General features: G+C 37.1%; 1 protein-coding gene across 2 annotated transcripts in view; it reads left to right on the top strand.

The window, feature by feature from the left end:
- The first annotated feature begins 2,914 nt into the window (after positions 1 to 2,914).
- Positions 2,915 to 12,337, top strand: part of LOC140142088 (carbohydrate sulfotransferase 14-like) — a 35,609-nt gene continuing 26,186 nt past the window's right edge. The window contains exons 1-2 of one of the 2 annotated variants that reach the window (XM_072164044.1): positions 2,915 to 3,149; positions 9,135 to 9,391. In XM_072164044.1, the coding sequence (XP_072020145.1) occupies positions 9,250 to 9,391 (142 nt within the window). In that variant the 5' untranslated portion in view covers positions 2,915 to 3,149; positions 9,135 to 9,249. Of the gene's footprint in view, positions 3,228 to 9,134; positions 9,392 to 12,337 lie in introns of both variants that reach the window. The other variant, XM_072164043.1, reaches the window with a different exon arrangement.

Below are 12,337 nucleotides of genomic sequence, written 5' to 3'. Positions count from 1 at the left end.
TGAACCGGTCATATGACGCGCATCAATATATGCGACATCCGCGCTGGAATTTGAATAATGATTCTGAATAGTGTTTTATCTCAGATATACTGGACAGTAAACATGGTAAAAACTAACATTTTGTAGAAAAGAAACACAAACTCTTAGGGGTGGTGCAATAATTATGTGTACCCCGGGGAGGGTGAATTATAGGGGGGGCAAAGATTTTTGGCAGGCCAAAGGGGGGCAAGCATTTTTGGCAGGTCGAAAGGGGGGGGCAAGCAATTTTTGGCACAGATATTTTGGGCACCGTTTCTATATTACGCCCTAAAAGGCGTAGGAAAACGTTACGAACACGTTCAAATATGCAAAATTTCCTGCGCGCTGCGCTCGCATTATATGTTAAGACAATTTAAGGTTTTAAATTCGGGTTCCCCAAAATCTTGCATGTGAAAGGGGGGGCAAAGATTTTTGGCACGTCAAAGGGGGGGCAAAGGTTTTTGGCACGTCGAAAGGGTGGGGGCAAAGGTTTTTTTGGCACGGCCAAAGGGGGGTGCAAGCAATTTTTGGCAGACCATTTTGAGAATTCACCCCCCGGGGGTACACATAATTATTGCACCACCCCTTATGCAAATAATACAATGCTTGCTTCAAATCACTTTCAAACGGCAACAATTTATTTCAAGATTAAGAGAGGATCAGGTTTAATACTATGAATGACAATAATTGGTAGCCAAGTTTCCTGGGCGAAATAATTTACTGGGTGGGGTATTTGCCACTCAGTTTACCTGTTTGCCCACACAGTTTAGGGACGCACCATTAGACATCAAGGGGGGGGGGGGGTAGGAAGTTGGGGTCGGGGGAAATTTTTATTTTTTTTCTGTTTTTTGTTTTTGTTTGTTTTAATTTCATGCATTTATACACAGTTAGGTGAGGGAAGTTTTTTTTTTTTTTAGTGTTGGTGGGGAAAGTTTTTTTGCTCATGTAGTGGGGAAAGATTATTTTTTCAAAACTTCCTAGCCCCCCTGAAGTCTAATGGTGCGTCCCTTACCTACCCGCCTGTTTACCACAATCATGTAACTTTGACCCGGAACTTTGACTCTCTATTTTCACGAACTCGTCCTAACAGTAACCATGGTAACTGCTTCGACTTATCTTTCATTTCGTGATTGGTAGTACTGCCCTCTCATACGTAATGTATCTTATAAAAGCACACCAGCATGGGTGTGCTATTACAGTATGCATGATATAATCATATAGGCCTACTATAAAATTGATCTCACTTTCTCATGCTGCCTGCTTAAGGGCGTAAACCACCAAATAACTTCTCCATTGAAAAGCACGTAGAAATCAACTTTTTTAAGTGGCGTTTTCTACCAGGCGTGACAATTTTTTTCACTTTTTAACGTCAGCCCTGTATTAATTAAGGACTGAAATTTCATTTAGGGTAAATTGGGGTAAATGGAACGGTGGGGTAAATGGAACGCTGAGAATACAATTCCCTCAATCACTAGAAAAAAAATTGGCAACATCATACCGACTGTTCCATTTACCCCAACGCCATACGTTCTGCTTTCGTTTCATACCACAAACGTGGGTTTACTCGGTATTTGAGTGGAAGAAAATCTCAAATGTTGTCACTGACCTTGAAGTGGTGCTACGGTTCAGTGAACATTACTAATTTAAGGGTATTGATTCCTAAATATTTGAATGTTGTGCTGAGAGTTGTCTTACAATATTGGCAATATGTTTGTTTTCTACAATAACATAAATGTTTTAAACAATAAAATAGCAGATTTTAATTATGAAATTATGCAAATTAATATGCTAATTAGCTAATTAATTGGTTTGGTGTTCCATTTACCCCACAACAGATCCACTTGGGGGTAAATGGAACACGGTTGACTCGACTTCAAATATATATAACATGTTAATATTTTTTACTAATTGGTTTAATTATTATGAAATTATATACTACAAATAACTAATTCATGGTAGATTAGGCCTCCTATTGATTTTTTAAAAATCTGAAAACCATTTTTTTCTGTTATGTACCGAGAGAAAGTGTTTTCTTACGTGGTATTTTACCATGTTTATAAAAAAACCATGAAAACAAAATTATTTTTGTTAATCTTTTGTTTAGTCACAAAATATATGTTAAATAAAATATTCTGATGTCTTTTCAATGTAAATATAGCTATGAATGTAGGTTCCTTGCAAGTAATGCCCCTTGTTCCAATTACCCAACCCACTGTTCCATTTACCCCAATTTGTTGGGGTAACTGGAACACCATGCCCATGCATGTATTTGGACCGATACAAGAAACAAAGCCATAAAATGGGAGTTTATCTGTTAAAACAAGTTGTAAAAACATATTATCTACTTATTGAAACAAACAAAAATCATATATGGATACCCTCCTGACCACAGAAAGTGATTTATTGCTTAAGCGTTCCATTTACCCCAATTTACCCTAAGCTTCAATTTTGGGGAACTTTACAGATTCAGTTTTTTATTAAAAAATGTTGAAAAACGACGCCGCTATTTCAACGCCAAAACTAGCATTAAAACTTGTTCCGTTAGCAGTAATTGGGACAGGGCCTACTTTTCTTGTGAAATCGATTTGTATAATTTCATATCTATTTTAGTCATTAATAGGTTAGCATCTTTCATTTAAATCAGAACATGCCAACCTCACGAAGAACATGGTCCCTAAGGACACCGCATTGTCTCCAGTAGCCATATACTTTTAACCGGAACTCATCACCATTGCACCTTTTGGTGTCATGCGCCCTTAAGTTCAAAACTTGTGCAGTCAAGCCATAGTCAAGCACAGAATCTGTGATTTGGAAGAGAAGGTTAACGTTGAAATACGACACCATTTACCAAAGGTTAATTTAAACTCGCTATACCACCAACAGTTGTGATTCCATGCAACACACAAGATGGCTACTTGTACGGGCTATAAACATGTAGTGAGCTACAAGATAGAGCAAACAATCGAGTATTAAAAGCAGAAACCAAGACGATTTTTTAGGTTTTGTTGAGCTTCAAGCACAAGCTTATTGAAGAAGAAAAAGTTTTCAGTGTTTTCTTGAAGCAGAATACATTTTTCTTCACTACCAGGCTACATATATAATTTGGAGTCGATTCGGTTGTAAACAGCTAGGTATAACATTTTAATACAGTTCTCTAATATGATTTCTTATTCTCGTTGTTGGTACCATCTACGTGTAAGCATGGTATGGTAAGTTGGCCTACTTTGTGTTACTTGCAGAAGTGGCATAAGTTTAGTAGGATCTGTATCATATTAAAGTTCGGTTTTTGCGGGCTTTCAAAATTAAATATAATATGATTCAAATGTAGCCGTATACGTAGGCCTATAGTTCACTAGTATCATGAGTATGTACCACCATGGTTGGGAAATGTAGGCCTATTCCAAAGTCTACAAGTGTTTCGGTTACACCTCAGACCTATCGAATTGCATTCTGAATACGAATCATGTCTTTCTGATATCAAATACCGGTAATTTTTTGAAAATCACAATATAATACACATTTTATGACAAATTATAAAAATTTGATATTTTTCAAATTTTTGATATATAGCAGTCCTCGAAGTAAATTATATAAATCTAGTGATATGTTCTTAAAGTGTATGTAGCTGGGAGGAAAAGCCGACGCGTCAATTGGAAATTTTGACCTTTCATATTGAAGATATGGATTTTTTTCCCCAAAAGACCTAATTTTTTTTGGTGTTTTGGGAAAAAATCCATATCTTCAATATGATAGGTTAAAATTGTCAATTGATTGTTGGCTTTTTCATCCCACCTACATACACTTTAAGTATAAATCATCAGATTTATAAAGTTTACTTCGAGTACTGTTAAATATCAAAATATCAATTTTAATCATTTGCCATAAAATGTGTATTAAATTGCGAATTTCAAAAATCAAAATTATTTGATATCAGAAGGACATTCTTCGTATTCAGAATGCAATTCGATATGTCTGATGTGCTCTAATGTCCCAAAATAAATACTGTCCAAACGTTCATACCCCAGCCCTTAACCAAGCAGTTATTGCGTAATGTTTCTTCCATATTCGTGCTTTCCATGTCTGAAAATACGTTTCAAAATTGTTCCTATACCACCCACCCCCGACACCCCCTCCCAAATAAAGAAGAAGACCACCGTGAAAAAAGTGTCTTCCAATTTCAGTGTGCGAATCGACCCGAAAATATTTTGACACCCAAACCTTTCAAAGACCTGGATCCGCACCTGGCGAAAGTTTCTGTAAGGCCCATGAAATGTATGCAGGCTAAAATCTGTTTGTCAAATGTTTTGTGGAAAATCAGCCACCCTCACAAATGTTGGTACAGTCCAGTGAGTTGTGAAGATCCTTAGCATTAAGGTTAGTGTTTATCATGTTTGTTGATGATCATCATCACAGCTCATCACAGGGTTTTAACCTTTAGTAGGTGAGTATTCCAGCGAGTAATCCATACACCCCCTTCATGCCCCTTATCCTACCACGACTATTATGCATTCTAATACACAGATACATTTTGTGCTCTATAATATTTGGCTATTTTAAGGAAGTGAAGATAAATTTATAACTAAAGAAATATTATTTAGAAAAGCAATGAACATGAAGAAACAAAATGTAAACCTGTTCTCCCTAATTTAAAGATGCATAATTAATATATACAAAAGGTCCAATTCTTAAACATTACATTTCGTTATGAGATTTGTTGAACAGGGAACTAGGCCAAGTGAGTGATTATGATTATCAAAATATTAACAAAGGAAAGTTATCTATTAATTAAAACATTGACTTAAATTGGCAACAAATCATGAATAGTATGCTTAAGCTGAAGTCAGATGCCCACGTCTTGTTAAAGTGTCAAGATTTGTTGCTAATTAGGCCAGTAAAATCAGCTGAAAAGGTCAAAAAAATTGCAACATGGAATTTTTTTTGCGGAAAACATTTCTATTAGGTGCCCTTATCAATATACTAAAAGTCTACCAAAATCAACCTCTGCGAAATATGGATAAATCGATTTTTTTCAAAATGGCCTCCAAAATGATTAAAATGGTGGACAAAATATAGAAAACAGACTCACTATGTCACTTATTAGTAACAGTAACATGATTCGTATGTTTCAAGCTATGCTTCAAGAGTCTGAAATAAGATTAATGACTTTTTCTCACTTGTTAAGTTTTCAAAATGGCCGCCAAAATAGCTGGAACGATCATTATTCCATCACTAAATATGGCATTAAATAATTAGCACTTGTAAACACAAACTGATAGTTTGGGACCACAAGAAACCCTCTGTACCACAGAAAAAGCTTTTGACACCCCCAGAGGAACGGGGATACCTATCACCAAACCCTAACGACATATCGCCCCACCAACGCACGTTTCTTGTGACCCTCTACGTATGAACGTATAACAATCTTGAGGGGTGGAACGCCTAAAACGCGGGTCAGTCTCAGTTCGTGAGAGGTAAGTATTATGCGCTTGCGTATCTCACTCTCACTTCTGAGTGGGGTAAACACTGAGCAACTCTACTTACCTCCCACGATCTCTTTGATACGCGCAATGTACCCTCTCAGAGCCCTCACTGGGCGTGACGGTTTCATCGCATATACCCCGCAATGAGATCCAGATCAGTGAGGCACATCGGGTAACGAGTAGAGGACAGGGCATGGTCTGGTTCTTGTCCAGGAACCCAGCACGGGGAAGGATAGAGACTACCCCAGTGGTGAAGCGTAGGTGGTGCTCGTCTATAGACAGAACATGTACATTGAGTGTCAAGTCTTGCAACGAGAGAGGTCCTCCGTGGATTCGAAGGCCTTGGGTAGATACTGCAACACCAACATGAAGTCCCATTCCGGAACCAGGGAGCGAACTGGAGGTCTTTCTGTCACCATGCTCTTAATGAGGTCCGCAAGTGCTGGACTCGATAAGACCGTCATATACCCCCCCCAAGTCATGATGAATCGCTAAAATGACAGTAATTTTTGGGGAAAAAAATATTAATGGCCCGCTGTCTGGGCGGACTGGCGGAAGTACGCCAAACAGTCAGGTGGAGGTTGTTAATCAACTCCATCTGTACCTGGTGCCGGTGGCGTGGCGGAACTGTGAGAAGATCTACGCGGCATAGACGACTGACTGGTTCTCCCACGAGAAGATCCAAGAGGCGGGAGAACAATCCACTGCTTGGGCCAGAGAAAGCGGCTAAAAGGAGTAATCAGTTCCAAGAATTGGCTACCTTCAGCAGAACCAGAAGGATCATGGCAATGGGAGGGAAGGCATTATACCGAATATGTCCTCCCAACTCTCCTGCATGGTGTCCCGGCCTACCGCCCTTAATCCCGGGTGAAGTAAGGCGGAAGCTAATGGTTCTGAGACGATCTAACCTCCGAAAGATGGACCGATACATGCATACTGCTGAGTGAGGTGCCACTCAATTAGACAAGAGAGATGAGGACTGACCCACCCCGACAAGCAATCGGCGAGTCAACCCCGTTCGAAGCTCCGTACCACCTCCACTAACACTACAGACGAAGGGACACTGTCTCCCTGCCAATGCTGATAGCTGGAACTTTTGGTGCCCCCTCCCTGTTGATGTAAAACGCAACGGTCATGCTGTCATACTGAGTTGATTTATCTACCAGGAGAGGCAGGAGTGGAGCTGCCGAGGGACCGGAATTATGAGGCTCTGAGGATGCCGCCACGCTTGCAACTGCCCGAGGAAGTAGGCCTATAGCTATATCTCCCTCGTACGCAAGTGGCAGCTCCGAACGCTGGCCACCAGCCCTAATAGGCGAAGCCACACCCGAGCCTGAACGGATGCCGGCCGCCTGATAATCAGAGCGCATAATCAAACATCAGCGATCCTCAAGCCTATGGGAGAGACCCGGACCCTGGCGAAGTATATCGTCGCCCCCAGAATTATTCAAGTGGAACAGTAAAAAAAAGTTACAGTCATATTGCAGTCATGCTGACAATTAAATCACCTTTTCGAATCACCCCTGATTTATAGGTCTTTAGAATCGACCCTGTAGCTCTTTGTGGGAGAAATGTTTGACGACGCTGTATTGAATGTTATATTAGGACCGTCCATCCAATTACCATTCAAATATTTACTCTAAAGTATCCGATACACATAATATGTGGATCATAACTTACATGTACTATTTTAATGCTGATTCAGCTTCTATGGTGAAAAGTTGATTGCCCTGTCTGTATTCACAACTCATAATGAACGTATTTGGCGGCCATTTTGAAATTTTGAACAAAAACTACGCAGACAAATAAATATTTATGAAACGGTAAGGGCATAAGAGCATTTGTAGGTCAAAATGTCACCCAATTCCCACATGGACACTCATATAATATTGATATCTCAACTGTCTATTTTTTACGATATTTTGGCTGCCATTTTGAAAAAGTCAATTTTACACATCTTTCGCAGAGGTTGATTTTGGTAGACTTTGAGTATGTTAAAATAGAGACTTAAGAGCAACATTTTCATAACTAACATGTACTATTTTGATACTGATTCAGCTTCTATGGTGAAAAGTTGATTGCCCTGTCTGTATTCACAACCCATAATGAACGTATTTGGCGGCCATTTTGAAATTATGAACAAAAACTACGCAGAGAAATAAATATTTATGAAACGGTTAGGGCATAAGAGCATTTATAGGTCAAAATGTCACCCAATTCCCACATGGACACTCATATAATATTGAAATCACAACTGTCTATTTTTTACGACATTTTGGCTGCCATTTTGAAAAAGTCAATTTTACACATCTTTTGCAGAGGTTGATTTTGGTAGACTTTGAGTATGTTAAAATAGAGACTTAAGAGCAACATTTTCCGAAAATAGAATTCATGTTGCAATTATTTTGACCTTTGGAGATTTTGCTGGCCTAAATGCTGTATATTGATTGATGTATATATATATATATATATATATTACCACATAATTATTACTAACATGCTTTAGATACTTGTTAGTTTTAGATAAGTTAATAAACTCTACTGAATGGCATCACTGCACTGATTACATTTCGTCCTTGCATTACAGGTTCATCTTTCGCATGCCACCCCAACAATTTAAACCTGGTACATAATTACCGCGAGGGTAACATTTCGAATTTTAAAAATTGGGATAGAACAAAGATCATGCAGGCTTAGGCCAAAAAAAAATAGTTTGTTTCCTGTAGCGCGCGCATTACGTTTTTGACGGTTTATTTTGCGCATTTGAATTTTTTTTTCAAAGAAAGAAAAAAAAAAAAAAACCCGGAAAAATCACAAAAAATAATATAAAACACTACTGGAGTAAACATTTACACATTACACAACAAACGAGCGTAGTGAAAAACAACTGGAGGAAACATCGCATTTTTTTTAAATATACCTTTTTTAATCTGCAGGTTGAAAGGGGATCATAAATATTCTTATGATTTGTGTGTGTGTGTGTCAGAGAGGCCCACTGTAAATTCCCATTCCAATTTGCAGCAAAAAAAGGTTTTTAAAAAGGATTAAAAAAGAAAAAAAAACGCATTTCGCATTTGATTTTTTTTAAACATGAAACAAATAATGTTCTTTTTTGGCCTTAATAAAGTTCGCGACGAAGGAAGTTTTGACCAATTAGAGCAAGCGTTGGTTAAAAATCAGTCGCTCGGCGTCGCTCAGCGCGCGATAAATCAAGATTTACTTTTGCAAATACGGATTTTTTTTTATAACATGTTATTAAGGCCGTGTAAAATTAATATTTTGGTTCTCGTCCCTCCTCCTCAATTTCTGGGATTTGTCAGATTTTTTTTTTTTATTTTTTTAAAATTTTTAAAAAATTTGGAATGATTTATGAAATCTTCATACATATAAATAAGTTTATTAGAGAACAAGCATCACTTCCAAGTCTTTTTGTGGTACTATAGGGGGTTTATCCCTCAAAATAAAAAAAAAAAAAAAAAAAAAAAGGGCCTCATCGTTTCCTCGAGCACTGTTGGAGAAGACCGAAAACTACTGACAATGCTAATTTTACATTGAAAAAAAACACCTCCCTCCCTCATCAATTCATGAAAATCCTCTGGACGAGAACCAAAACATTAATTTTATACGGCCTAACAGGCGATGGCGCATTACATACAGGCGTATGTATGCAGAATGATCTATGAGCTTCTGTGAAGTAGATGTCTTCCTATGGTATACATTTAGCGAGTGAGTACACCGTGAGGAGAACGTGATGTTGGCTGGGAGAATCTGGAAGTGGTTGAATCATAGTATTAAATCCATCATCTTGCTGTTTCTGGTGCTCTTCTGTTTCTTCATGCTGTTGTCATCGTATGGACGTATTCAGAACCAAACTTCTTTCTGTCTATTAAAAGGTAGGTGCGTCGAAACCAGTGTTAGAAACGAATAACTATTTGACTCATCTATTTCTTTTATGTATCGTCAAAACAATAATTAGAAATTACCCCTTAGTGGGAGATACCCAGCAAACACAAAACGTTTTACAGAAAACGTTTAAATGTCGGGTTATATAAAGGGTATACAAACGTTTTAATAACATAAGTTTAAAAAATTGAAACCTTGATGCAAAGCATTCTAAACAGAATGTTATTTAAGTGTTGACAAAATATTTTGCAAAAATGTTTGCCCAAAAATTTTACAATATCGTTTTATATAACCCGACATTTAATGTTATTAGAACGTTTTGAATAAACGTTTTAAGAACATTTTTGTGTATTTATATCAAGTTTCAAACTAAGATATACCAAAACAAGTCAGTTATGTTCTAAGATATAGCAAAAGAAGTCATTTATGATGTTCTGCATATTTTGATAATCCAAAGTGTTGGCATGATACATAAAACTATAAGATGCAATATATACTCATTTTCTACATTTTAGTCCAGTGCAATTCTTTAATTCTTTCCATTTCTTTAATCATTGTTAATTGCCACAATTCAGGAGGCTATATTGACACAAATAAGGCATCAAAATGTGCAAAATATTGGGATTCTTTCATTTCTTTGTACTATTTCAGTTTGAAAATTTGTTGCACTGATTTTGAGTTGTTTGTGTTTGTTTGTCCTTTTATTGAAGTGCTAATGTTGCTAATTGCGAATAATTTTGCCATCAAAAGCGTTTGATACATTGGTTATTATTGTTTTTAATCTTGTTAAGTTTTCAGGCTTTTTTTGTAGTCAAGATTTATGCAATTTTATTTTACTTTCAGCCGTTTTATGGTCATTCTGCTCATTTTCACGCTGAATTTCAGGCTTATTCAGGCTCTTTGTCAGAAGTGGACTTAGTTGTAGGCCTAGTACTTATAATATTAGGAGATTCATCTTGCCTGTTGGCTTGCTATATAGTTAAAATATTTTAATGACATTGATCCGGGCATTGAAAATCAGTATTGTTCAGTTTCTAAAAAACACCCGTTGTATAATATAACTTGGTCTGAACCCTGGAAATCTGGAAAATTTCGGGCCTCATAACTGCTAAATTGTTGGTCTAAAGTATATAAAAGTATACATATTTAGAATGGCAAAGACTTGATAAGTTCATCTGTGAGGTCAAATTTGGGCATTTTGCCCCAAATTTGACCTCACAGATGAACTTATCAAGTCTTTGCCATTCTAAATATGTATACTTTTATATACTTTAGACCAACAATTTAGCAGTTATGAGGCCCGAAAGTTTCCATAATTCCAGGGTTCAGACCAACCTTAAAGTGTATATTATAGCTGGGATGAAAAGCCGACGATCAATCGAAAATTTTGACCTTTCATATTGAAAATATGGACTTTTTTCCCCAAACACACAAAAAATGTACATATATACGAAAGGTCAAAATTTTCAATTGATCGTCGGCTTTGCATCCCAGCTACATACACTTTAAGTACATATCATTAGATTTAGAAAGTTTACTTCGAGGACTGTTAAATTTTCAAAAATTTAAAAAATATAAAATTTTAATAATTTGTCATAAAATTTGTATTATATCGCGAATTAAAAAAATTGATATCAGAAGGACATTCCTCGTACTCCTCGTGCTCTCATGTCCCACAAAAATAATGTCGAAACGTTCATATCAGAGCCCTTAATCGTAAATTTCACGTACAAATAGAGAGCTCCCTCCTCTGAAAATCCCAACAACTTGATGCCCTTATGCTGGTGAGATTTTTACGGGAGAGCATTCGTGTCTGAAATTCCAGTTATGAATATCAAGGGAACCCATAATATCAGTGATTTGCTCTTTTTGCATCTTTTTTGTATAATAAGAAAAATAGGTGTGCTAACGATATAGGTGTGCTATAACATAAGCCTATACTCTGCAAGTCTAAGGCCAAAAGTGATCTAAGATGGGGTGAAATTTGTAGCAAATTTCTTTTTGACATGAGGAGCGCGGGTGGGGTTGGAAAAAAATTCTTGAATTGTAGTGAATCCAGCACCTTTGGGCGACAGAATAAGTTTATGGTATACAAATGCGCGTGTAGATCGCAAAATTGTTTGCCAAATTGAAGCTATATGGTACAAAAGTGAATAAATCAGTGCGCACGCGCAAAAATGGGCACTTTTAAGGCTAGAATGGCCAAAACGTGAGGTTAATTTGGTCAGTACCCCACATACTGGCGTCAACATGGGGGGAGGGGGGGGGGTGATTGTATGGACAATCCCTTTACCAGAATATTGGAGGATTCATACCTATATACCCCGGGATCTACACCTATTGGAAATTTGACGTTTTTGTCTGACTGTGGAGTTTCACTTTATTTTCAGCGCTGCTGTTTTCTTCCTATTTGTGAAGTTTTCATTTGTATAACAAAATAATTTAGCATGCCATGATGATGATGGTGAAGAGTTTCCGCACTGACATGCAATCGGAAGCACGTAGAGTGAAGCAAATCCCTCCATGCCTATAGCTGTCATAGTATTTTATTGGCTTTAATCATGTGATGTATTGTTGTCCTACACCAGGCTTCTTATTTTATCATCATTGTATGTATCTTATTAAATTCGTCAAATTTGTTAACTCTTTGACGTTTTTTTTAAACTTAAGGGAATATTTCATGATCCTAGCATCCTCTAAGACAATTTTCAGTAGATATCCACGAAAAAAGCTTATTCTTAAAATTTCAGTTGATTCCGATTTTGCGTTTGCGAGTTATGCATGATTATAAATGTGTATTACACTGCTCGATAGACAATGTGTTGTAATTTCGTTCTGGTGTACCAGAACGTAATTCAAATTTCACGAAATTGCTATTAAAACGAATTAATCTGCAAGAAATTTTTGTTTTGTTTTTGTACATTAACATTATGTAG

The sequence above is a fragment of the Amphiura filiformis genome, chromosome 20 (genome assembly GCF_039555335.1).
Source record: "Amphiura filiformis chromosome 20, Afil_fr2py, whole genome shotgun sequence".
Taxonomy (NCBI): Eukaryota; Metazoa; Echinodermata; class Ophiuroidea; order Amphilepidida; family Amphiuridae; genus Amphiura; species Amphiura filiformis.
This window is presented reverse-complemented; position numbering and strand designations above follow the sequence as displayed.